The sequence below is a fragment of the Bactrocera oleae genome, chromosome 5 (assembly GCF_042242935.1).
Source record: "Bactrocera oleae isolate idBacOlea1 chromosome 5, idBacOlea1, whole genome shotgun sequence".
Lineage (NCBI taxonomy): Eukaryota > Metazoa > Arthropoda > Insecta > Diptera > Tephritidae > Bactrocera > Bactrocera oleae.
In genome coordinates this window covers 67,718,725-67,746,052 of record NC_091539.1, presented here as the reverse complement: position 1 = coordinate 67,746,052, position 27,328 = coordinate 67,718,725, and the positions used below count along the sequence as shown (strand labels likewise).

Here is a 27,328-nt window from a genome sequence, read left to right as displayed (position 1 = left end):
ATTTTTGTCGTCGAAGAATTTTTTTGTTTTGGAATTTCTGTGTTGCAACACACGCGATTTGCGCTGTTGAAAAGGTCAAGTCCACCAGAGGCCTTTCAGCGACTGCACAACTTGGGTTCAACTCGGGAGCACCGTAGGACTTTTAAATATTGCATAACATGCTCTATGTTCAACACGGGTTTTTTATGTGTGTGTGTGTGTGTGTGTGCGCGTATATATTCATTAAGTAGGCGTTGCATTCAAGAAGAAAAAAAGCTCGGAAACACCTACAATTCAGCGCCGTGAGCGCACTGCTCCCAACAACAAAGTTATGCAAGTTTCGTTGTAAGCAGTTGGGGTTCAGTGTCATTGACGCCGGTTCAACTCGCTGACTTTTTCCTTGCAAATTACACGCAACAGCGGAACCCCGCTGGAATCCCTCAACTGCGAATGAAAACTTAAAGGTAATGCACTTCCTCACAAAGTTATGGCCACAACAAAGGCAAACAGAGAAAATCAATAAGTTGAAAACAAATCACACCTGATTTACGTCAATATTTCTTGTCGTAATATGGCCGCTTAGAATATGTTGCGGCGCTACACAGTGTTCTGTTGTTAAACAATTTTAACAGAAGAGCTAAGTCCTTGCAATTTTTTTCGGACAAGGTTGCCAATTATCTCTTCAAGGTCCTTTAATTTCATTAAAATCGCTTTTCAATTGCTTTCAGTTGATTTCCATACTTAAGGGGGTATTCTGGTTTAGAAGCCCGAAATTTAGGCTCTTTTTCGGACCCGACTAAAAAAAAAAATATTTTTACCAAATCAATTATAATAATATATTTAAAAAAAAAAAGACAAATTTCAAAAAATTCCAGGCCGTGAGCTGTAATTCCGAAAATAATTGAAATTAAAAAAAATGCTTTTAGGAACATATTCTTAAAGGGTTATACCTACTACAATAATATGCAAAAAAAAATTTTTTTTTTATTTTCTAAACCAGAATACCCTCTCCTCTTAAGGGGTTATATTCACCTGCGAGTCAGAAAAAACGCTTTTTTGGTGAATTTTTTTTTGGAGCGACTTTTTATTTAATAATTGAATAAAAAAAGTGTACATTTACTTAATTTTATGTACTTAAATAATCGCAAATTAATTTTGAAAATGTTGGATTCCTTTGATCCCCTATTTGATCTCCAGCATGACCTCCGAAAAAATCTGTTTGGCGGCAGACAGATTTTCATGCTTAAAATTATCTCAAAACAAAAAATCTCAAAACCAAAAACCGAATAAAAATTATTATTAGAATATTATAGATGGATAAAGATTAGTCAAAATTCAGATTTTTAACAAAAGGCGACTTACCAAAAAAAAAAATAGTTTTTTATGAAAAAATTTACACACACAGCACAGAGAGGCTTAAAATATCGAAATTATTATCAAATATCTTATGCCTTGCATCAATACCTGACTAATATGTACATATATTTAAGCAGTTCGGTTCAGCCTTTTTGGATAAATTTTCCTCATCAAACTCTGAAAACAGCGTTTCGTAAAAGACGCATTTAAAGTTTTGGGAGCCGATTACACTAAGTAAAAATTTTCTTACAGATACGCTCATATCATCATAACTATTTGCCGAATCAATTTCACATTTTCGTGGAATATTATCAAACATATCTAAATTCAATATATATGTAAAAAAAAAATGGTTTTTGAAATTCACAAGTGGACATAACATTTTATTAAATTTGCAACGAAAACCTCCATAAGAACACACACCAATATACCAAAACTTTATTCTTTGTTGCTTATATGGAGCGTCTACTGTAAGCAAAACTTACTAAACAACCTTTTCTTAATCATTATTCCCATTATCTTATGCGATTGATTGTTTAAAAATATAGCCAACCGAATTTGTTGATAGAAACTGAAAAAGTGAAAGGCAATCACTCGTTTCGCTTAGGTCTGTGGTTCATTAAATTTTGGAGCGAACAATTGAATAAATATATGTAAATTAAATGCTTATTTGGGCAAAACAAGTTCTCACTTTTTATTTTGGGCGTGATATTTATAACACCTTCGATAGCTCAGTTGGTAGAGCGGTGGACTGTAGACGAGATCTGAAAGTGAATTGTAGATATCCATAGGTCGCTGGTTCAAATCCGGCTCGAAGGATTTAAATTATTCCCTTAACAATAATTAGAGTTATAGGGAAGTTTAAAATTTTTTATTTTCGTTTGGGAATGAAAACTTAAATTAATTAAAAATTATAATAATAATCAAGGGAATTTAAGATATATGCAAATATTAGTTTTGGTATACAAGTATAATAATACACACATATAATAAGTATTTTGTAACAAGAAAATCCTTCGATAGCAAATCACCATTGAAGCGTTTTGATTAATTTTATTTCTGTTGCGATTTAAAATATTATATATTTAATTTTTGCTCTGTTTCGATGGGCTGGAGAGCGTGTTTGTTTACCTGTCATTTACATATGTATGTACATGTACAATACTTTTTAAGACTTGCGACTACTTATGGCGTTTAAATAATTTAGAAGAAATAAAATAAGAAATGAAATAAAAACAAAACTAAACAAAAATTTGCAACACACAAATTCCACAAACCTCAAGTGTACAAAATTACTTAGCACAGACAAGAACCTACAGATGAGAGATAGCTCTGACAAGAATCAACAGCTTTACAAAGAAAAATCTCCAACAAATTTGAGTTCTAAAAATAGTCTACCACTTGTATTTGGGAGAAAAGCAGTAAATACAGAGTACACACATTTGCTTGCTACGTTCTCTGATAAAAATACATCGCTTTTTCGAATTACGGTATCTACACTCGTGTCGGTCTTCTGACAAATTTCCGACAACACCTTCGATAGCTCAGTTGGTAGAGCGGTGGACTGTAGACGAGTTCTAAAAATGAAATGTAGATATCCATAGGTCGCTGGTTCAAATCCGGCTCGAAGGAAATTTAGCTTAAAAGCTAGAAAACATATTTTTTAAACATACAAAAAAAAAGGGATTGGCAATAATACAAATTTTTTGAATGTATATAATATATGGCCGAAAATTAATCTTATAGTACATTTTTTTTGCATTAATTAATTTATATGTATGTATATGGTATAAAACTGCGATAAGCCTTTAAGCAAAAAAGGAATAGGGTACATTATTTAAATTTTAACATATATTTCAAAATATTTTCTTTTTTTTCTAAGTATTCAATTTTTAGGTTTATCAATTTTAATCGACACTTACGATACAAAAAAGTTCGTGGTGTTTAAATTAGTCTTTTGGCAAAATTCGAAAACACCTTCGATAGCTCAGTTGGTAGAGCGGTGGACTGTAGAGGAATTGAAGTCAAAACATAGATATCCATAGGTCGCTGGTTCAAATCCGGCTCGAAGGAATAGGTCGTAATAATTTTTTCTTTTCCAAAAGGTGGATGGAATATTACTTTTATAAGTAAATAAATGTTACTAAAAAATAGAAACAGGGCCACAACAAAACTATTCATAAAAAAGAACCGAATTCGTTCGTTAAATATATCAAATTTAGTTATATAAAAATTAGTGTATATCAAATTTAATTATATAAAAACTAGTGTATATCAAATTTAATTATATAAAAACTAGTGTATATCAAATTTAATTATATAAAAACTAGTGTATATCAAATTTAATTATATAAAAACTAGTGTATATCATATTTAAAAAGCTACAAAAAAATTATAGTTTCATTGTTTATCAAAATTTGACAATTTTAAAAGTACGCAAAGAGTTTTTTAATACAAAAGGATAAAAAATTAAACTTTTCTGGTATTTTGATTCCACTTCACTTTATGCTTATAGATTTATATCAAATTAAACACGTGACTTCTTCAAACATACTTAAAAACATACGTTTTTTTTTAACTAAATTCGTTAGTAACATTTGAGAAAATTTAAACAACACCTTCGATAGCTCAGTTGGTAGAGCGGTGGACTGTAGTGGAAATCGTAAAATGAACATAGCCATCCATAGGTCGCTGGTTCAAATCCGGCTCGAAGGATTAAATAGATGATTCTTTTTGCAAATCTTATCACAACTTTGCACTGAACAAATAAACTCCATTAATTAAAAAATTATATGAAATCGAAATGTTATTGTAATCTATTTAATATTATCTGCCTTGCCTCTCCCTAAAGCAGCAACGCAAACCGCGCCCGCGTCGCTCGCATAGCAATCGCAAACGCAGCGAAACACGCATAGCATTGGATCTTCCCACAACAGATCCAAGCGCCGATTTGATATTCTCAACCGACGACGAGACAAATCCACGTGACGAGGATGCTAATTTGCCGCAATATTGTGTGGCACCAAGAGAGCGAACACGCCGTTTACTACAAAGTGAATTGCAACGACGTTACATTGAGGAGATCGGGGATAATGGAACAGAGCGAGGTAGAGCCAAAATGCCACCCGAATTGATTATAACATCACCATCGAAAGGCACAAAAATCACTATAAGACCCAGTATGGCGCCTACGCAGAGGCTACCCGATGCGATCGGTACTCTCGAATTTCCGGTGGCATTTAAGCCGGCACGACGCACCAACTCATGGCATAACCTCAATAATGGTGCGCTCAAACCGGTGTGTATGGCCCGACAAAAGTGAGTTCATTAGTGATTTGGATGCCTAGAATGGAAACATACTCGCATACATAAATGTATAATCACATAAATTAATGTTTTGGAGCACACATAGATAGATTTATTTGTAGAAAGATTACATAAAAGTAAAATAACAAACAAAAAAATATTATAATATTACTTTTCAGTTCTAGGATGACTAACCCTTACAATGCGAACGAAAACAATATAGAAGAATTAGATTTGAAACTATCATTAAAGAAGAAGTACTGGACTGGCGTGAAACCTGAAAAACCAAAAGATCTCCATGAATATCAACGTCCACTTTCATGGAATCAACCCATAATAAGACGTCCACACCAACTGAAGAAACCATCACGCGAAAAACTAGACAATCAATCATTCCAAAAAGCCGACAATGAGGCCTTTCTCAAGTGAGTGCGCAAAGCAGAAATAAAGTAAAAATCGTAGTATTATAACTGTGTTATATTACAGCGCTTGTTCTCAAAAACTGATGAACTGGCAACAGGAGCTTAACAACGTAGGCAAATCGTACGCGGAAAATGGTGGAGATGCGTCACAAATGGTAACACGAAAAATTGATATTCAACTGGACGCCATAGCACTAGGTATGCCAGAACTTATTGACGACGAACGCACTTTGCGCATTTTTAGAAAAGTCTCACAAGGGAAAAAGGAACTAAAAGCGCCAACAAAGGAGGAGGTAGTAAATGTGGAGCATAAACAACGACGCCGCAGGTAATTTGAATCGCAAAACAGGTTTTGCATTGGCATTCCATACATTTAAAGCATTAATATGTTTTTTCTATCTTTTCAGCAATGCACTCTCGAAAATAGCCGACACAACACAGCTTATTACCCGCCTCACCAAGAGTAAATCAAAGACACGCAGTAACCATAGCCAATCCACTGCCAATCGCAATAGTAACATCAGTATTCATCAACAAGGCGGTCCACTGACGCAAGTGAACAAAGCCGGTGTGCAGGGCATAAATCGTTTTAAAACTGGTGGTATAGTAGTCACCGCTGTGCAACAGTCCTCTACGAAAAAAGTTAAGAAACATCATCGTAGCAACAAATCACAGCATTCTCTGGTAGCCGCTGGCGTTAGTGGTGTGTCCAAAAAGGAACAGAATAATAGCACTGGTGGCGGTACATTACCAAGTAAAACTAGCCTATCGATCAAATCATCATTGAGTACCAGCACGTTTGCCCGGAAAGTAAAGACGAAACTAGCTAAAAAGAAATCACATCATTCACGTGATGAACCGTCCATTATAATACCTAGTAACCGTAATTTAGTTAATACTAATGGTATCATCGTCGCCAACAATAGTATTTATAGTATGCCTTTGTCACGAAAGACGTAATAATTGTTTGATATATTACAAGTAATAAAAAATTATAATTAAAATTATATGATAACAATGTTAAGCGATTTTATATGTAATTACGAATCAACAACAAATATATGTAATTTATGAAAATGTGAATGCCAATTATTTAATAAAAATTTCACTTAGGCAATGTGCACATTTGTGTGAAAGTTTAATTCAAAATCACTCGTCACAATTGAATGAATTTTACACTTCGTTAGTTTGCAAAACCAAAAACCTCCTAACCGCGTTTTCCATTCCCGCGCTTACACAGTTGTACCCGCTTATCAGTAACAAACATGATATTTTAGAAAAAAAAAAACACATAGCGCCCCACTAATGTAATCATGCACAATTTGACCTCTTCTCATCATTGGCCCACTTCCCTTTTCTTGTGGTCAACAAAAAGTGTAGCAGCAAACACGACAAAGGCGAGAAAAATCAATTTCGAACACTTTTATCAAATTATTTGGCTGCCATTCGAATCCTGATCATTCAATATACACTTATGCACTTTAAACACTCACCTCTACACAAATAGCAATTGATCTTTCACTTTCGTTGACCCGCGATTGTTGTAATTTTATGCAAATTCTCGAAATTCTAATTTACTTAAACAGTGTAAACAATTGTTCAACTTTTCACCTTGCTCGCGAACTTTAAGTTGTCAAACGGTGACAGTTCTCGCAGTGACATCGGTTTCAACAGAGAACGTATATGATATACGTTCTCTGGTTTCAATTGGATTGGTGGGTGGTATGTAAAGTGTGGCCGTACTGTACAAACATTACAAAAAACACGAAAAACGATTATTTAAATTAAGGTTGCCTTTAATTTATTGACAAATACAATATTTATATAGCGAATTTGTAAGTATAAGATAGCTATATTAAGTAAAAGTTTATAAATACACTCAATATCTACAAAGCTAGATGAACACACATTTTTCATTCTCAGAGATGTCTCCACTATTTTTCTTTAATACTTACTTTATGTGGCAGCACCGCAAATGTCATTAAATTCGCGCAAATTACCGGTATGATTATTTTAACAGCTCACCGCTTTTTAGATTAAAGAAATTGATATTCCAACAATAAAATAAGAAATTTTTATATATCATAATTTTAAAATAAGCAGAAATGGTGTCCCTACAGGATGTTTCCACATTCATTGTGCCGGGACAGCTTTGTGCGCTACCTCAAAATGAAGTCGACAGCTGCTCCGTAGTAAGTAACAAAGTTTTAAAATTTCCATAGTGCAACCATTATGACCAAATTTTGAATTTTTAGTCGGAATACTATCCAGAAATAAATTTAAATTGCGAAATGTTTAGCACATCAGTCAGCGGCCACCCAAACGATACCTACCGCAATGTTATGATACCGGTGAATGAAGGTGTCATCAAACGTATAGTACGCACATTTTTCGAAAGTGGTTTTATGGAGGCGCTTAATGAGGCGCGAGACCAAGAAACGGCCACTGTTAGTCCACTTATATGTGCAACAGCAAAATATACATTTGAAATGTTGGAGTTTGTAAAAAGGCTGAAGACCAAAATATTTCCACATATGCGTGAGGTGAGCGTGAATAATGTGGCCGAATTCTCTGAAACGCGTGACTGGCTGCGTTCGTACATACGTTGTATCGTTTGGCATCCAAATTGCTTTAAAATCGCAGTTGCGGGCTCAGATGATATTGTTCGTATATATACAGACGAACCGGCTATGGTGCCAGTGCTAAAGAGTGGTTCACAAAAGTGGATAACGTCGATGGCTTGGCGTCCGTTAACCGCTGCCGAACTTGCTGTCGGTTGCCAAAAGGGTGTGTGTCTCTGGACTATGGATACAAACATGCACATAACACGAAGCGCCACACAAGCAGTATTTCTGAAGCAGTAAGTAATATTTAAAGCGTTTTAAAGTACAATACAAATTAATTCATATGTATTTACAGTCCCGGTCACTGCCCTATCACTTCCGTGCAGTGGAGCCGAAGCGGCACGCTACTTGCTACCGCCTCTATTAGTGATACTGACATTTTAATATGGGATGTAGATAAATTACAGAATACGCCGTTAAGGCGTGTAGGCTCACCATGTTCACTCTTGAAGTGGTCGCCTGATGGTGCCTACCTATTCTCTGCCACAGTTGGTAGTGTATTTCGCGTTTGGTCGACCGATAAGAAATGGACGCCGGAACGTTGGACTATTAAATGTGGTGTAGTGCAATCGGCATGTTGGTCGCCATGCGGCAACTTTCTGCTCTTTGTTACAACAGGTGACAGCATACTCTATCGCTTACACTTCCAGGACGAAACGGTTTTCGCATGTGAGTAAATTGCAGAACTAATATTAAGAACATTTTCAAGGCAATGAATGCTGCAAAATATTTGAAAAACGCATTCAAATGTTTTGTATGCTGTTGTCTATGCCATTGTGTGGCCGTTGCCGAAATTAAAACACCATGGAAAGGCAAGCTACAGGTGAGTCGCGACACAAGCACAGTCGCGGCTTGTATAATGCTGCCTACAGAACTATGCAAATGCTTGATTAAATTTTAATTACATATTCTTTTTTTGTTTAAAAATAATTCTATTTTATTTTCAACAACAGCCGGCACCTCCACTAAAGAAGCTTTAAAAATAGCCGACTTAACGAAATTCAATGCTGGTCGCCGTGAAGTTGGCGGCAAACCACAAGCTTTAGCCTGGGACGCAGACGGTCGTTACCTGGCGATTATATTCAAAGATACCCCGTGCATCGCGCTCTTCAATACGTGTCTAAAGAAATTCGATATGACAATTTCGCCACTTTGCTTTCTCACTGGCCTATCCACAGAGTATCCTTCATACATTTGCTTCCAAAGCAAAAATCGTCGTAATAAAGAGACTGTTTTGACCATTGGCTGGTCTAGTGGGCGCATAGAATACTTTCCATTCGGCAATATGTGATAAAAAGAAAGTCTTTGCTGTTTTGGTACATAAATATTAAAATGGTTTCTGTATTTATTATATGAGGTAAATTGCTACATAAATTTTTATAAACAAATAAACTGCCAAATAAAAAATTAAATTGTTTTTGTTTATTTTTTTTTTCTAAACTTAATCAATTTGACTGTAAACAACTTTTACGTGGACTTAAAACAACTTTTAACAAGACGCTTTTTAAAAACAACAAATTTATAGAAAATAAATTCGATATTTACATTATCGTAGGCCAAGGCTGTGCTTCATATGCACAAGTGTGAAAAACAATAAATGATTTATGCGCATAAATATTTTCAAATATGTGTTATACGTGTATAAATACAGCGATAGTTTATAGATAATTCATGTATAAACTAACATTATATAACTTAATCTAATATCCTTTAATCACATCAACACGTTTACGTACTGCCATTTAGTTGCTTTTAGGTACTTTTCTTATGCTGCTGCTTTGTAAATATTTTTTACTTACTTTTATTTTCAAGTAAACATACATGCATTCTACCGAGCGTTAGCGTTATTGCCAACGGTTTTTTCCTTTCAAATATCACCAAAGAAATAGCCCAAAGCCGTAGCGGCCTTTACGCGCACAAAGTGATTTTCATCCTTTAGCAGCACCGCCAGCTTATTGCCCACCGACTCGGTTTGGGTATTGCGCTCCGGCAGGAAATTGTGTAGTATACCTAAGAAGCATGAAAGGTATTATAATTTCCGGCAAAATATGACACAAATGTTTAGTACCTATAACAATGGCAGCACTGCCGCGCACTTCGGCCCATTGGCTGCGCAATTTCGGTATGGCCGAGTCGATAAAATCTTGTATATGGGCAGGCAAGTCCATAGCCTGCGATCAAAATAGAATTTGATTTTAGAAAAGTATTATTTCAAGCATGTGTTTGAAACATACAATTAACTTGACGAAATCCACTATGAAAACGCCATAATTCAACTGGCCGTGATCGATGAGGTGTCGCTGCGCCATCTCATTCACCTTCGGCGCATTCAATAAACCACAAACTTTACGTAGAGTACCCTTGCAAGCCTGAAAATGTATATAAATGATTCAAAATCTAGAAAAAACGTTAAAGTAAGTGGCACCGAAGCTAGAAGCACTGCATGAATAAAAAAAAAAAAAAATTCATACAAAAATTTGATTTTGATCGCCCAATTTGTATGGCAGCTATATGCTATGTAGGTCAGATCTGAACAATTTGTACGGGAATTGTAACGTTGCTTCGAACAATAATATATGCAGCTTCTAGGGGGTAAAAGCACATGTGCAAAATTTCAAATCGATATATCGAAATCCATATATATTTTATAGTGTCTCCGACGTTTCCTTCTGGGTTTTACAAACTTAAAATAAACTGTTCAGGGGTAATACATGTAATGAAATCAACTCACTCGTATGATCGTCGCTTCACCCTCGCTCAAGTGCAGCAATATGGGAAAGAGATTGGCAATCAATTGCTCACGTAACGCCTCGGTGGAGGCAGCATTCGGCGATATGCTGCCATTCGTCTCATACGCCTTCTTCGACTCGCACAGATCGCCGAAGAGTATAATGGACGCTTCGCGAATTTCGATGGAATAGCTGCCGAAAAATGGACGAATGCGTATGGCCAATGAGACATGAAAAGATTCCAAGCGATCGCTGGGCAAGGTTTGTAGAATGCGTGCCAGGCCGCGCATGCTCTCCAGCGGAATATTTATAAGACAGTCGCTGTACAATAAACAGTTATTGAAATATACACAAAAATTAACGTTAATATACGTTTAACTCACCTGACCGGATCGTCGATGCCCTTTAGCAATGCGGTAACCGCTGTTTCTGTATACTTTTCAATATCATGCTCCGTTAGGTTACCCACATAACCTAAACCCTGTATGCTCAAGCCACGCACCACAGCGTTAGGGTCACTTAGCGCCGAACTCAAGTGCAGCATAATCACCGAAGATATCTCACCGCATGGTTTGAGCGGTACCAGACGTGAGTACAGTCCCACTGCCGCAATACGTTGGCCATCATATGGCGATGCAACATATTTGCTTAACGCAGTGACGACCTGTTTCATGGTGCTGGATGAGATTTCCAATTGGTTGACCAAGCCGATGGCTATGGGTGTCAGCAACTCAATATAGTTCTTCAAGTCTGTGCTGTTGGCGAGTTGGGTGTGCACGGTGAGCACTGTAGCTATCTGTTCCATTTCCAAATTGCCGAGGAATGCTTGAAATGTATCTAACACGATTTGGCAGGGGTTTAACTTGACCAAATCTTTATTCGGTACAAAACCAAATTTCGACTTCGTCGACGTAGCGACAGTTGTGAGTGAACTGGCAGAGTTATTGGCACCCTGTTGAGTTGGTGAATGACCACCGGTATGCATGGGTGCTGCCAGATTTGTATAGGTGGCCAATGAGGTTAGGAGCATGGTGAAGAGTTCAGGGAACTTCTTATGCAATTCCTTTGCATGAAAAATATACAAATTACTATCAATACCTCTATGTTATAATAGGACAACCTTACCTCTTTGACATCCTTGCAGGGCATAATCTCTTTTAGCGCACAGAAAATGGCGAATGGTTGTATGCTTGCGATTTTCTGGCGTTCACTTGTCGACGACTCACTTGGCTCGTACAGACACGAAGAGGTTAGTATTTGTAGGAAATTCTCCAGTAACGCAGCGGTGAGCTCTGGATCATTGGCAATGAGATGCCAGTATTCGACAATGTTGCTGTGAAATTTTATTTTTTCAAGTAATTGAAAGTAGAAAATAATTATTCGGCAATTATATACCTTTCGTAAGGTAAGGGTTGTGTCAGCATTTCGAAACAAACGAGCTTCGGATGATGTTTCGTTAGCGCTACGAGCGCTTTCAGTACACCCGAGCGAGCACGATTTATTTCACAATCACGTATAGCCTAAAATACATATTTTTTTGTGTTTTCTTTTTAAAGGTATTAATTTTTTGGCAATTTGCAGACTTACGCTCAGACTGTCCTTTACGAGATCCGGTATGGCGTGAAATAGTTCAGAACCTTTGTGCTGAATGAAAAATTTCAACACCACCGAAGCTCCAATCGATGAACTTTGCTCCGGGTCACGTAAGCCTTGTAGCAGAGTTTTACTAAGAAAAAGAAAGGAACAAAGATTATATCAAGCCTCATAGTTAAATAGTTATGGCATATCAGTATAAAGATTCCGTTTTTTTTTTCCAATAACTTCTATGCTCTTTTTATGTTTTCCCTAAAATAACATTCGTTTACTCACCAAAACTGTAAATATTGAAAATTCGACATGCGCAATGCGATGATTTTGGCAATTTCACCCGCCAAATTGTAGATCATCTTCGGATCATCGGTTATAATTTGCTCCTTCACCAAATCGATCTCCTTCACCCAATCCGTTTCACTGTCGGCAATCGTGAGTGTCTCATAAATACAAGAGATTTCAAGTGTTTTTTGCAGAATATCCACAGACACCTGTCGCACCGTGCCATTCGAGTCAATGCAGCGTGGCACAATCTTACCCAACATCTGTCCCGTCTGATTGAATTTGGACGGTGCTTCACAGCCGATTTTCATTGATTTTATATACACTTCCAGACCGTTATTGAAAACGTGCGAAGCACATATGCGCACCTCGGAGTTTTTATCTCTGGTCCATGTCTCCAAAATCGATATGATCAAATCGAGTGTGGACGGCGAGGGATCCGTTTCAATAATCGCCTTTGCAAGCGCATTCAATTCCGGCAAGGATTCGTTTAAATGTTTTGCCAGAAAACTGTTGCGTTCATCCTCTTCTGGTGAGTCGAATTTGATTTTTAAATGCTGAGCGCATGCAAAGAAGTTCTTACAAGCAATCTCGAATATAACACTGCCATCAACGGACTCTGTGGGCTCCACGCCACCTGCAAAAAAAAATGCACTTATTATTAATAATATAATATCGAAATAAAAATAACTGCGACGTCTACCGATGCGTATGAAGTCCGTGCCGAGTTTCAAAATTGTCGGCAGCAGCGGCAGATCGTTAAAGGGCGCCTCAATCGGTATGCTAAACACGGCCTCCATTATCTGCTTACGGTACTTGAGTGGCGCGGTCAGTTCTTCTTTTGTTGCAATGATCTGATTACAGATGCTCAGTAGCGTCTTAAGTATGGCCGACATAATGGTTTGATCTTTGGTGCCTGTCAGTTGCAGTATCAGAAAGTTGAGTATTGTATCATCGAGGTTCTGCAGCGATTGCATGGGATCCGATTCATCCAAAATGTGACCGAAGGACTTAATCACCAGCAAATTCGTCTTGTATAATTCCTGTTCCTTATGTGTGTCTTTGATGAAATGCAAATTGCTGAAGAAACCAGTCGAATGCTTGCGTCCACCGATATGCGCCAGCTCGGCTAACTTCTTGATGAGATGTGTTAAGTGCTTGCGTGAAATGTAGCCCAAGGCAAGAGCGCATGGCGCAATCTTCTGCTCATACTCTGCATGCTTTATGTGCTTGTCGAGTTTCTCCTGGCGCGCCGAGGTGATGATCAAGTCGATTTTCGCATTTATAGTCTGCGGTTCAGTGGCGCAGCAGAGCGCCAAGGCGAGCGACTTCATCAGCATGCCGCGCTCGGTCGTCATGATGGGCATGACGAACTCAAGGTGCGGCGTGCTGATGGGATAGAGATTCAATTGGTCGGACATTCTGTTCACCAAGCGTTCGGCGAAGTTTTCATCGCGTGTATTCAAATATTCGACGGTTTCACTTATGAACTCTATGAGTTTGCGCGAGAAAACAGATTCCTTATTGATGTGCAATAATAGATCGGGTATGTGCTTATCCCAGAGCGTATTCAGCTCGGGATTCAAATGCGGATAATAGTATTTCAAGAATGTCAATATGTTCGAAGAGCGTTTGATGCAGTGAAAATTGCCGAGTAGTGCAAGGCAACGCGTAAATATGGACTCCGGACAGGGCACAATTATTTTGCCGCTTTTAATGTTTGCATGACCACTCTCCTTTGCATGTTCTTCGCCAGCGGCATCTTTCTTTTCCTCAGCATCGTCGTCACCTGCAATTTCATATTCGATATTCGGTGATTTGGCGAACAAGCTGCCCAAGCACTTGGCTAAATTCGAGCATACATCTGTGTAGTCCAACAGCACAAAGTAGTTCAAGAGTTCACGCTTCAACAACTCATCCATGGTGCCGGCCGTGGAGGAAAGCATGTAGAGTGAATTCTCACAGGACAACACGAAATTGGCGTGCTCCTCCAGAGAGCCGTGCTCTTGATTGACCTTCGTGTATTTACAACTGTAACGCACCACGAACCAGACGAACTCTTTCTCCTTAATGAAACCCTTCTGCGAGAGCGCCACTATCGTCTTCAGCAAGGTCATTTTCATTTTGATGCCCTTCTCGGACATAATCATCGGCTTCAGGCACTCTAAGAAGCCCTGCAGCTTATCGCCAATATGCGCCGTAGACGTATTCATGAGATGTGTGAGTATTAGCAGCGACTTAATGCGATCGCGTTCACTATTATTACGCAAATGTATCAAAAGTATATCGATAATTTTCGATGCGTAAATGCCGGAGAGCAAATGAAAACAACGCAACACTTCATAGTGACCCTTAACCGTCTGGGGCTTTTCATAGTCGGGAAAAACGCAAATCAAGTCGAAGAGATGCGATATTAACTGTTCGGCTACCGGATCTAATAACGAGGGTTGGACTGCGATATTGGTTTTCAGTACCGAGGACAGAAATTGTGTTACCGAGTTGCGCTCGATGGAACGACGGTAGAGCGCCAATATTTGCGGTATAAGACGCGATGACTGATCCTGTATCTTGTCCACCGGCAGCAGCGGATACATGGAGGAGAGCGCTTGCAAGATTTCCACACACACTTTAGGTTCACGCGTATGCAGCCATTGATTGAAGAGTACGTCGTAGGCAACAGAAATTTCGGTGCTGCAATCTGTTGATGCTTCGGCACATTGCGGAGCAGCCGGCTGTGTTTCTTCGTTGGTGGCACCAGTTACAGCAGCCGCGCCATGTGCTGTTGTTTGTTCGAGCAAAGCTTCACTAAAGTGGCCAAGAGCTGAAATTTGGTATCAAGAGTTAGCATATGAGTTAAGCTAGAAAAAGGAAAGACAAAACGTATGAACCGACCATAAGCATGTGCCTGCTTGATGTGATCTTGTTTGATGCCGCCCAGGTTGGGCAATACGGTTGCTAGTATTGGCTTGATGAAGGGCACAACGCCGACCACATTGGCCGTTGCCATTGCGCCCAAACACTGCATGATCATGAAATGTGCAACAGCGCCCTCTTTGGTGTGTGCCATCAGTGCCTCCATTACCGCTTTACATTCGTCATTACGTCCAATGGCTACTAGAATGGTGAGCGCGTGTTCTTGTATGAGTGGCTGATGATCGGCCGAGCGAGTCAGCTCTTCAATGGCCAAAGTAATGAGTTTCTTATTCGCCTCCGAGGGTAAGGATGTATCTGAGTTGACAACACGCTCAACGGCTCTGCAAAAAATATTAGCATACGAACATTAAGCCAAAATGCAGAAGGTATAGTTAGTTGTTCTTAGGTTTGTATGTAAATCGATATGGGCACAACCAATCAATCAATAATTCTGACCGTCCCAACATGCTAAAAGGTTCGAACGACATCATTGTCATAATCCTAGCTAATATCAAAAAAAAATGTACACCTTCTCCACGAAATTAGTCTAAATGCAACGAAAGCGGAAGACGTCGTTCAGACTCGGGAACTCAATACTCAAGAGCTATTTTAGACCAGAATACTCAGTATTTCTTCCGATTAAGAACTTTTTTATACACTTTAAAGCTCCTAAGAACAATAAATATTATTTATGACTCATTAAGCCTCTTCTTAACGGTCCAAACTAATTGAGACACGGCACTTTCCTTTTTCTTTCTTACTCATTATTCTTCAAACAGTAATACACTTTCAGCAATCATTTCGAATTAATTTACACTACGATAAACCGTTATTTAACACCATAAACGTACAACAACAAAAACAATAAAGCAACATGCAACTCACTTCAGCAATATGATGACTGTTTGTTCCGGCAGCTTCGGATTCTTTTCACGATACTCGACCAGTGTGTCGACGGCGCGCGCTGGATGTGTCTCCAGTATTTTTACGAGCGAACTTTTAATGGCCGTGCGCACCGTCTCATCCTTGTCGATTAGTCCTTCGAAGAGGCCGTGCAAAATGCCTGCAAACAAAAACAAATACAAAATTAAACATAAATGAGAAATAAGAAATATGTATTGAAGAGATAGGAAATCATGTTGAAATAATTGTATCAAACAGTGAAAATCAGTTCGTTACTACTTGCTAGTTGGAAGTGCCTATGCCGCATGTCCTTCACGCAGGATGCACAGCTAACTGAATTATGTATTAGTTGGTTGGATTTTTGCCGCATTTCTATGCTTGCCGCAGTAGCGATGTTGGCGCGGAGCTGAGTTTGTGCCGCCAATGACTGTCTGCTGCTAGCAAAAAGCCAACAGCTGTCGAGCCAGTTGCCCCATAGTCGTTTTGCATAGGCGAGGAAGCCGTACAAGTAATTCAATTGACCTACATTCATCGTTATACGATTGCAATGCATGGAACACAGCAAGTGTGTTGAATATGCAAGTGCGTACAATGGTTCACGGTTTATGGCATGCAACAAGTTGAAGCCACAACAAGTGATTTCTACGCATGAAGTTATATTTTTAAGAAATTTTAATGGTTTCGAGAAGAAATACCACTAAGATAGTTTTCTGAAGTTAAAAGTGATTCTGAGAATACCTGAATTTTCGCTGTTTGGTTGGCATGACATCTGTCAAACATATTCAATAACCTCACAGTCATTGAACAAACCATATCATATTTTTTCATTGTGTTGAAGAGCGTGGAAGACCATCAAAAAATTTAAAAAACGCCGAACTGCAAGCAATATTGAATGAAGACGATACTTTGAGTCAAAAGCAAATGGCAGCCAAGTTAAATGTTGCACAACAAACAATTTCAGACCGTTTATGGGAAAGAAACAAAAGTGTAGAAAATGGGTGACACATGAATTGAATGAAAGACAAATGGAAAAGCGAAAAAACATTTGTGAAATTTTGCTTCAAAGACACAAAAGAAAATCAGTTTGCCACCAATTGTCACTGACGATGAAAAATGGATTTACTTTACGAATCCTAAACGGAGAAAATCATGGGTTAAGCCGGCACAACCGTCAACATCGATTGCAAAAACAGGGCGATTCGATAAGAAGGCAATACTCTTTGTGTTTGGTGGGATCAGTAGGGTGTGGTATATGCTGAGCTTCTAAAATCTGTTGAAACTGTTAATACTAATCGCTACAAACAACAAATGATCCATTCTAACCATGTATTGATCGAAAAAAGACCAGAATGCGCCAGAAGACACGGGCAAGTAATTTTGTTACACGACAATGTACCTGCACACAAAGCAAAATCTCGAATAGCGATGGACCGCTGAAAGTAATGTCAAACCTTTGACTATATATTGTAACTACATATTAAGGCTGCTATTTCTCTATGAAAATCATTAGTCGCCCTGAGATCAGTTAGCCCTTATAGCGGACGTCTTAAAAGACATGGAAAGTAAGAAACAGATATCTTCTGTGGGTACTACTTATTTGAAGACCATATGTACCGAATCTGATCTACGTGGTTGGGAATTTAACTTTGCCAGTTTCCAGAGCGAAGGTTTGCGAAAATAACATGGATTTCACAAGGCATTCACTCATTCTCAGTTATGCGTGATGTTCTGACTACGACAACATTATTTACTGAAGACAAAAGAATTAATGGCGTTATCTAATTAAATAAAAACGGCTTAAGTCGACTTAAATCAACGAGAGCAATATGCGTGATAACGAGTAAATAGTCGAAATTTGCCATTCCGTCTCATCTTAAGGGTATTGCCTTAACAAGGAAATTAAAATTATAATAAAATAGAGAAAAATTATAAGACCAGTTTTTGTCAGAATCCAAAATACCTTTTTTCTGGTACAAACCAAATTAAGCGGCTTTAGTAAATTATCAAAATTTTGACTGATTTAGAAATCACTTTTGTAGTTTGTGGAAAGTGACTCCGCTGAAAACGCTGCTCTGCTGGGATGTTTTCTACATATTTATACGCTGAGGTGGATATATTAAGTTTGCCACGAAGTTTGTAACACCCAGAAGGAAGCGTCGGATATCCTATAAAATATATACATAAATGATCAGCATGATGAGCTGAGTTGATTTAGCCATGTCCGTCTGTGAAGGCTATTATTGCTTCGTTTCCAAAGCTAACGTTTTTTCTTGTTTTTAGAACAGAATAAGTTATCTTTGGAGTGATTTTGTAATGATTACATTATTAAATTACTTTTGCAAAATAAATCATACCGAGAATTGTCAAGTTGATTGTGGAGTGATTTTTCAGAAGTACAGCACCAAACGGATAGCTGCTTTTTCAATTAATTTGTTTTTGTAATACATTGCTATTAATATGACTCAATGTGTGCAAAAACAGCACTTCATACAAGTATATATCATATTAAAAAATTTAAATTGATAAAAGTTAAAAATAAAATCAAAAACATATTTCAAAAACAAAAAAAAAATCAATATATTAAAACTGGCTTATATTTCGAATATTTTCCACAACAATAATGCATTTTCCGCATTTTTACATTACCATTACCATTACATCTGCTGAAGTAATGACTAATTCACAGTTGCATCTTGATTTACCGTTCAAATTCCGCTGTGTAAATAATTGAAGTGCTTTATGCTTGTATGGTGCGCTGACTGACGCTGCTCCCCACCTCTTTCCATGTGTATTGTGTGCCACAAGTTTTGTTATGAAATCCAACATTGTGGGCAATTTATTTTTATTGCTTTTTTATTCAACTTTCGTTTTTAAATATGTTTTAACTTCATTTTATCTGCATGTTATAGTGCAGTTTATGCGCTTTGTTTGATTTTTGAGCACTGCCTGCGCAACGGTGCAATTACAACTGAAAGCCCCACAATGCTTAGCTTTCTGCATTAGTGGGGTCCCTATATGAGGAGTATCATACCTCTGTATTCTATATCTATAGTAGATGAATAAAAACACTAATATATATACACACATATGTACATACATATTATGTATGTATAGGTATATACATACATATATTTCGGTAGCTTGGAGTAGTGAATACCTCTTAAGTATGAAACTCATAATAATATCATATTTCAACCTTTAATATAGAAGATATGAGTGTCTACGATAGCGTCGCAGTTCATTCAACATTGAAGGGTGTGGGCGGAATCAAGTGCGATTAAACAAAGTCTATATGAGTTATCTCTTCTAACAGTAGACGTTTCTTAGCAGACAATGACAAACCTCTGAGTATATGGTAAATATATGTCTGCCATAAAAAACATGCTCACAAAATATATTAACCTTTCAGCTTAAGATTTGTCGGAAAATATTAAAGATTGTACTATACAAATCTATACTTTATTGTGCCTACGAAATTACGAGCAAATAGCTCCGAAATCTTTAGCTCTGAAAGTGTTGAATCCGTTATCAGCTGATGATAGCCAAAAAAAGAGAACAAGTGAAGTAGGACCTTGTCGTTCTCATTTTCACGTGATGGTTTTTCAATTAGAGTTTCCTTAAATGTTAAGTTAGGTTAGGTTAGGTCGTAGAGTTGATCCGAAATCCATGGAACTCACTTGGACAGATATTAATGCTTTGTGTTACCCAAAAACTCCATAAAGTGCAACACTTCATAGATCGACGAAGTGTTTTGAGCTTATCACAAGTGGAGGGGATTATGCAGTTAAAAAGATAATGATTTAGCGCAGACTATCTCATGGTCTCTAAAAAGAAGAGGAAACCGTTAACCGTTTTCAAATCGTTCGTAATTAGAAAATTAAATTTTTTTAGTGTGCCACGAAGTTTGTAACACCCAGAAGGAAACGTCCGAGACCCTCTGTCGGTCTGTCTGTATAAATACGAACCAGTACCTCAGTTTTTTAACTATCGATCTAAAATTTTTAACCTGTTCTTTTCTCACTCAGAAGCTGCTCATTTGTCGGCGCGACCGATATCGGACCACTATAGCATATAGCTGCCATACGAACGGAACAATCCGAATCAAATACTTGTATGGGAAACTTTTTTATTTGACGAGGTATCTTCACAAGAGCATGCACTTTAGCATGAGTTATTTTATAAAGCAGCAATGTAATATCCGAAGAAATTGTATAGATCGGATCAGTATAGCATATAGCTGCCATACAAACTGATCGTTCGGAATCCAGTGATTATATGGAAAACTCTTTCATTTGACGAGGTATCTTCACGAAATTAGATAGGAATCAAGTTCTTTGTATTTGTGAAGGGTATTATAGTTTTATTCTTTTAATTATTGCCCTTTAAGAATGCATTCAAAAAATTAGGTTATGTTTACACAATTACTGCTTATTATTTATTAGTTAATGAAGACGTAATTCGAGCTTAGAATATTACATGCAAATATTTAAGCACAAAATACATACATACATACATATGTACTTAGAAACCCGACTACAATAAATACTCTTTGTATAACATCCATAAAGCCCATGAAAAATCCATATTTAATGTCAATGTTCTACAACCGCTGATGCTAGATATTTTAATACATTCCAAATAAATGACTGATTGCTATCGGCTTATGAATGAACAGTGCTCACTGGATTAAAATGACTAGCTTTATGAATCAAATTTTCGAATATTAATATAAGTAAAATTTAATAGAGACTTTTTATAAGATCGGTGTGTTTAACCGCAATATATATATATATATATGTATGTATGTATGCTACATTTTTTATAAAATATTCATATATTCATATACCAGATTTTGTTTACATCACAAGGTTTGGATTTTTGTAAAACATCGTAAAATGTCCAGAACAATGCAACTGCCTTGGTCTTTGTTAGTCACAAATATCGTGGGGAGCTTTACACATGTAGTAAATACATAAATATGTACATAGATACATATGTGTATGTGTGTTTTCTCTGTGAGAATATGTACTCATTATTTAGCATTCATACAAGTGCATGCACACTTTGCACTCTACTTGCCAACATACATACTTGTATATACTAAATTCTGATTGCATATGGATTTCATAACACAGCTAGCGCTTATTGAAATATTTTCTGCTATTTATACTATTTGAATGCATCTAATTGCTGGTGAAACAAGAAAAGCACGCGCCGGCTGTTGCTGGAAATCATGAAGATAAGCTGATGACCAAGGGTATATTTGATAAAGTAGTAGAGTACGTATGTTCTTCATGTAGCGCCATAAAATATTCACCAAATCATTTTGAGGAATTCTGCGGAGTTGACGGTCCTTGCCTGGCTCAAAATCCGAGTCATTTCAGGTTTAAAGATTATACTATTTGTTGGATCAATTACAATTTTTCGGAGAATATTTTCAATTGTATGTTAATATGATATAAAGGGTTTTCCAATAAGAGTGATATGATTTAAAAAAACAAAAACACACACACTAATTGTTAAGGAAATTTAAATGTTTTTTATTTAATGTGAAGTACAATCGAAACAATTTAGTTCTGAATATAACATCATTCAAATGGCCTCCATGACCTCTTTTGCAGGAAGGAATTCTATGAACCCAATTTTCGAGTACTTTTTCCACTACATGAAGTCGTATGTCATGAATAACACGCGCAATATAGACTTCTAAAGCTTGAAGAGAGTCTAGTTTATTGCTAAAGACCAATGACTTCAAATAACCCCACAAGAAATAGTCTAATGGTGTTAAATCACAACTACTTGGAGGCCTTTCAATGACACAATTTCTTGAAATGATCGAATCTCCAAACTTTTATCGCAATAATTCGGTTATTACAAGTGCTATGTGGCACCTAGCACCGTCTTATTTGAACCAGATGTTGTCAAGATCAACTTTCTCCAATTGCGACCATCAAAAGCTGGTTATCAACGATCTATACCGCTCTGCATTGACAGTAACGATGTTACCAGCTTCATTTCGAAAGAAGTACGAAGAAGTAATTCCACCAGACCAAAAACCACACCAAACTGTGAATTTAGGTGAATGTAATGGTTGTTCATGAATAATTTGTGGATTTTCTTTGGAACAAAATCGACAGTTTGCTTTTTTTTTAACTCACGAAAAGTTGCAATTGGAAAACGATTATTTTGATAATAAAATTGAATAATTTGTAAACGTTGTTTTTGCATATATCTTTCCACGATGAAATTGTAAACATTACTTAAAAATGGTCGAAACGACACTTAGAAATCATATCAACCCTATTGGAAAACCTGATATACGCAAAAAAATCGATTTTTTGAAATTCACAAGTGGATAGAACTGCTTAAGAAAATCTGAGAGTTAAGAAACTTCGAATTATAATTTTATTTTTTTTTTATGTCAAATTAAAACACCCATACTACTGCTTAGCAGGATAAATTTAAAATCGAAGACAATCAGCTTTAACCATGCCACACAAGCAGAGATTAGGTAACCACTACAACAACAACAAAAATAAATTTAAAATCCATTACCTAGTATATATAAGTATATATATATATATTAACCTGTGCACTTAGTATAATAAAATATATGTATGTATGTATGTATGTATGTATATAAAGCTGAGTTTGTGGCTATCTATCGCTTAAAAATAGAACACAACTCCAGTGAAATAACTCTTGCATACATATATTACACACTAACTTGAGGATAAACAATCCACAAATTTACTTCACCACCCACGTAATACAACGGTAAAAATATATATATATATGTATGTACATATGTATATACTGCTCACACACATTAACTTTTAAATGCGTACACACGAGTAAATAAGCCACAAGCAATTTTAATGAAGCTCAACAGGTTACATAGAGATAAACCGGCCGCGCTGTGCATTAAAATACGCACCACTGGCAACAACAACAACAACCACACAAACAGATAAGCCATGCTTATTATGGCTTTATTAAATTGCGACACGACAGTGGATCAATAAAATCCACCTATTTTCCTGCGTTAAAAATACAATACGCCACAGCTGAGCTTGAATATGGCGGAAAATCTGCGGAAATTGTGGTATATTACTCGTACACGGTGGAAAATAGCCGTGGCGACCTGGCTGCCGGCGTTTGAATGACAAGCAAGTTGGACAGCCAATAATTTGCGTGTTAATGCACGCACACAATTTAATTACCCAATCAGCCAGCGGCATGCAACTTTTATGAGGCACGTTATTTGAAGTTTGGCCAAAGTTAGAAAATGCGTTGTAATTTTAAAATTAAAGTTTTCTGAGAAATAATTTTAGTATGTAGATAAAAATTTCAAAAATGTTCGTAAAATATTTAAAATAATTTAACGCTAAAGTCTTTTGTGATATACGTGAATGCATATTTTTCTATGTTCAATCAAATTTTTTTTTAACTTTTTCGAAAAAACGATAACTTTGGTGGCACCGAAGCTATAATACCCTTCACAAGTGTTTTTCTTATAGCATAATAGGGTATAAAAAAAGTTCTGTATCTTGGTTTTGATCGTTCAGTTTATATGACAGCTAATGCTATAGTGGTCCGATAACGGCGTGTCCAACAAATGGGCAGCTTCTTGGGAAGAAAATAAAGTGTGCAAAATTTTAGACTGCTATCTGATAAACTGAGGGACTAGTTCGCGTACATATATACAGACAGACGGACATGGTTAAATAGAACCAGCTCGTCACGCTGATCGATTATATACATATATACATATACTTTATAGGGTATCCGACGGTTTCTTCTGGGTGTTACAAACTTACCTGTTCAGGGTATAAAAATGTAATAAAACTGCAATCGGAAATTATTTAATGATCGGAGAAAAATCAGATATTGGTGGTAGTTTACAATAGAAAATAATAGTGAAAAAAAAAAAATAAGTTAGCTTACATGCATATGGCATGTATGTACATACATATGTGTAACAAAAAATGTAAAAAAAAGCAACAGTTTTTTCTTTGTGAGTCACAGAAAAGTTTCCTCGATAGTCATATATAAATGTAAAACTTTTTTGTTCTTTTTTTTACATACATACCTGTGTAAAAATACATAAAAAATTCAATAAAAATATTTTTTACCCAAGAAGTTTCAACGGAAACGTCAGTACAATACATATGTACATACATACAAGTATATACTTGTAGTATATTGCACCAAAGTAGCTAACCAACTGATTACATGTTCTATGCAACAATATTTTTACCAGACACCCACAAATATATGGTTGACTTGATTATAAATGATGATGAACAGTAATAACTGTAACCACCCCTTTTTTGGAGCAAAATTGTTGGTCAAATAAAATAGTAGTGTGGCTTTAATACATATGTGTGAAATGTGCCTTAAAATAAACACAATAGAAAATTATAGCCTAATATGTATGTATATGTATGTATTTTATTACCTTCCAAAATAGATGGCTTGTCAGGCGTTCCACCATCGCCTCCACTCCCATTCCCTTTGCTATGGCGATCCATTTTCTTCGTCGAACTCCGCGTTCTCTTCCACTTCTCCAGTTTAGTGTTTGCTTCAGATTATTTATTCCTAAAACACACAGTTGTTAAGCAAACTTCACGCTTTCACTTAATGCACTGTGGTACTAATTAGCACAAATATAAGCAAATCTCGCAAGAATATATAACAGAGTAGAAATGATTCACAGCTTGATTGGCTTTTGCACTCTTATCACAAATAATTTTGCCTTTTATTCAATATATTTTATTGGATGGTTAATATGTGAATTGAGTAACCATCCAATCACCAGCACACACGTTTAACCTGAGCACTGTTTTAGCTTTGTTTTACTTCACTTGCACCAAATATATATACTACATATATCTTTTTTTATTTGTTTGTTGTTGTACAATATATTTTACTATTTCAATAATTGCATATTTCGCACGCAAACAATCGACTCTGCTAACTTTATATAGCACGGCTTATAATTGTGCTTATCGGCATTTATTAACACTAGTTACATTATACACATATTTGCTAATATTTTATATTTTATTTTTTTGTATGCTTTAAAAAATTCCGATGACGATATTTTGCAAATTATTGTGAAAATCGCTTAATTTGAACCGCACTGTCCAAAGTCTTTTTCTCTTCTGATTATTTGCAACGTAAGCGCATTGCTCTTCGCTGAGCTCCACTGCGTATTGGGTGGTGGAGCCCCTACCCGGGTACAACTGATGTTTTCTTATTTTTTACGTTGTCTATGGTACTGATGACGCAAACTTATAGTAGACAAAGAATATTTTTTCACAATTTATGTGTTTAGGTTTAAAACTCCACAAATTACTTGAATTGGTTTCAATCTAATAAATTTCCTAAGCTTTTTAATTAGACAAACTGAAGAGCTGCGCAAAAACAATTGCTATCAGCTGCGAATATTTTTGTTTGAGTTGTCAACAGAATGACAAATAACCAAGTTTCTAATTACAGAAGAATACACTGAAGTACAGAATGGCATAGTGAAACAGGGTGTGCTTTATGATTATTTTTTATTAACCATCATCCGTGTTCGTCACAATATTTTTTTAGACAATATACATATGTATATTAAAAATATATGGTATTTGCAATAAGTATTTAAAAATTTATTTCAGAATGCTTAAAATACTGAATCCACATATATTCTGAAATGGTGATATATTTAATATTCATTTTATTCACTAACAAAGTAAATATTGGAACGTGCTTAAAATGCTATATTTTTTTGTTAGTACGAAAATTGTACAATTAAAATTCACTTAATATATTTATCCATAAATTTTTTGTGAAATTCATTGCGCAGCGAGTCGTTGATGAAATGCGTTTTCTTTTCCGGTTCAGAACGAGCACAGTTCTTGAAAACTACATCGTCATCCCAACGTCGCTTCACCTTCAAATCACTGCCCAAATTTTTACTCGCTGTTGCGCCAGTACCTGGAGCATAATTGATCAACGGATTGCCAGATAAAATATTCTCCATTCGTATACGCTCTTCTTCTTGTTTCTTTTCTTGATCTTTGCGCGATTCTTCCTGTAAACGTTCTTGCTTAATTTTATTTAATTCTGCCAATAATGTGGCGGTATCATCTTCTTCATCCGAATCGGAATCCTCCTCGGAACTGTCTTTGTCTATCGGATCGTCAGCATCTAAATTCACAGGTGCTGCTGGTTGTTCGACGCGTGCTCGTTTCGGGCCACTTACACCACTATTTGCAGAATTATTTGCTTCGATTGCTTTACGCACAATCGAAGGCAATGCTTTGCTAGGACGTACTTCACGTTCACGATCCTCTAATTCTTTGCGGAAGTCACGGTTGCGTAGCTCATCTGAGGTGCCTTGGCCAGTTTCTCTATAATGAAATTGTAGATGTAATGATGCCAAAGTTACGATTATAAGAATACTATATACCTGTATTTGAGTTTTGTATGACCGGGTAAATCTCTGCTTGAATATTGTTTCGAAAGTGCACTTAAATCTTTCTCGCCACGACCGCTACCTCCTCGTGCCGGATCAAATGTTGGGCGTGCTGCTGTTGTCATTTTTTTCAACTATTTTTTCTTTGGTTTAAATAATTTTTTGATTTTATTTACCGTCACAAAATGTTTTTATATAGTGGTATTTTATTGTCTTTTAATAAACGTTTTGTGTTTGCTTGTTCTTCTTTCCTTTAGTGTTCACAGTAACATTGCAGCTGTTTGGGATGCGTTCGGAAAGATCGCACAATAATGCGTATTGGATCATCAAAAAAGTTATCGAAATGTTAATTAAGATATAAAAATTAAATAAAAAAATTTCGACAATTATATCTTATGATCCAAGTTATGTAAAAATGTTGTGCAAAATTTTAATTATTTTTATATGTCGATCGAAGTTAATATGTAGTGATGTAAATTAAAAAAAAAATATTTGAAGCAAAAAGGACACAGATAAGATGCCGGTACGCAACGTAATAAAGGAGGTGAACTGTCGAACCAGAGAACTTAGAACAATTCCATTTATGTTCTCTGGTCGAACATCCATAACAATTGTAAACACATTTCTCTCTTTATTTTCTTTATGACACCACGAGCCAAACCTATATTTTGTATCGGAATTTCTATTTCCCCCACTCGTGGCGCCCAAGGTCATAAGAAGAAGAAAACTGTTCAGCATATCCTGTAATTTTATCAC

At 36.5% G+C, this 27,328-nt stretch overlaps 5 protein-coding genes and 4 non-coding genes across 19 annotated transcripts in view; 6 read left to right on the top strand and 3 right to left on the bottom strand.

Annotated features, from left to right (window-relative positions):
* Positions 1–6,146, top strand: part of Nna1 (Nna1 carboxypeptidase) — a 115,742-nt gene extending 109,596 nt beyond the window's left edge. For 5 of the 7 annotated variants that reach the window (XM_070110344.1, XM_070110345.1, XM_070110342.1 and 2 more), the window contains 4 exons: positions 4,187–4,653; positions 4,821–5,066; positions 5,128–5,391; positions 5,471–6,146. In XM_070110344.1, the coding sequence (XP_069966445.1) occupies positions 4,187–4,653; positions 4,821–5,066; positions 5,128–5,391; positions 5,471–6,023 (1,530 nt within the window). In that variant the 3' untranslated portion in view covers positions 6,024–6,146. The remainder of the gene's footprint in view (positions 1–4,186; positions 4,654–4,820; positions 5,067–5,127; positions 5,392–5,470) is intronic. The other 2 variants (XM_070110343.1, XM_070110347.1) reach the window with 1 other exon arrangement.
* Nadsyn (NAD synthetase) overlaps positions 1–6,714 on the bottom strand; it is a 127,809-nt gene extending 121,095 nt beyond the window's left edge. For 3 of the 4 annotated variants that reach the window (XM_070110350.1, XM_070110349.1, XM_070110351.1), the window contains exon 1: positions 6,557–6,714. The gene's annotated coding sequence lies outside the window, so the exon portion shown is untranslated. The remainder of the gene's footprint in view (positions 1–6,556) is intronic. The other variant, XM_070110352.1, reaches the window with a different exon arrangement.
* TRNAY-GUA (transfer RNA tyrosine (anticodon GUA)) lies at positions 2,056–2,154 on the top strand. The gene is made up of 2 exons: positions 2,056–2,092; positions 2,119–2,154. It is a non-coding gene; the product is annotated as a tRNA-Tyr (tRNA).
* Positions 2,869–2,967, top strand: TRNAY-GUA (transfer RNA tyrosine (anticodon GUA)). The gene is made up of 2 exons: positions 2,869–2,905; positions 2,932–2,967. It is a non-coding gene; the product is annotated as a tRNA-Tyr (tRNA).
* On the top strand, positions 3,312–3,408 carry TRNAY-GUA (transfer RNA tyrosine (anticodon GUA)). The gene is made up of 2 exons: positions 3,312–3,348; positions 3,373–3,408. It is a non-coding gene; the product is annotated as a tRNA-Tyr (tRNA).
* Positions 3,953–4,050, top strand: TRNAY-GUA (transfer RNA tyrosine (anticodon GUA)). The gene is made up of 2 exons: positions 3,953–3,989; positions 4,015–4,050. It is a non-coding gene; the product is annotated as a tRNA-Tyr (tRNA).
* Positions 6,715–7,041: 327 nt separating the features above from the next.
* On the top strand, positions 7,042–9,099 carry Aladin (aladin WD repeat nucleoporin). The gene is made up of 4 exons (XM_014244984.3): positions 7,042–7,255; positions 7,319–7,923; positions 7,983–8,356; positions 8,641–9,099. The coding sequence occupies exons 1-4, from the start codon at positions 7,169–7,171 to the stop codon at positions 8,976–8,978; spliced, it is 1,404 nt and encodes a 467-aa protein (XP_014100459.1). The 5' UTR covers positions 7,042–7,168; the 3' UTR covers positions 8,979–9,099.
* Positions 8,999–25,565, bottom strand: c11.1 (maestro heat like repeat family protein c11.1). Of its 2 annotated transcripts, none has more exons than XM_036362467.2 (13): positions 24,566–25,565; positions 16,087–16,264; positions 15,181–15,542; positions 12,992–15,109; positions 12,286–12,925; positions 12,004–12,142; positions 11,812–11,936; positions 11,542–11,749; positions 10,800–11,479; positions 10,419–10,737; positions 9,922–10,056; positions 9,756–9,858; positions 8,999–9,697 (listed from the first exon to the last, which is right to left on the bottom strand). In XM_036362467.2, the coding sequence occupies exons 1-13, from the start codon at positions 24,636–24,638 to the stop codon at positions 9,555–9,557; spliced, it is 5,223 nt and encodes a 1,740-aa protein (XP_036218360.2). In that variant the 5' UTR covers positions 24,639–25,565; the 3' UTR covers positions 8,999–9,554. The 2 variants fall into 2 exon arrangements, with proteins under 2 accessions (XP_036218360.2, XP_036218361.2); XM_036362468.2 differs by lacking the exon at positions 24,566–25,565 and adding an exon at positions 18,807–18,968.
* A 235-nt stretch (positions 25,566–25,800) lies between these two features.
* On the bottom strand, positions 25,801–26,822 carry c12.1 (spliceosome-associated protein CWC15). Its single transcript, XM_014245956.3, has 2 exons — positions 26,567–26,822; positions 25,801–26,507 (listed from the first exon to the last, which is right to left on the bottom strand). The coding sequence occupies exons 1-2, from the start codon at positions 26,695–26,697 to the stop codon at positions 25,913–25,915; spliced, it is 726 nt and encodes a 241-aa protein (XP_014101431.1). The 5' UTR covers positions 26,698–26,822; the 3' UTR covers positions 25,801–25,912.
* Between the last annotated feature and the right edge of the window lie 506 nt (positions 26,823–27,328).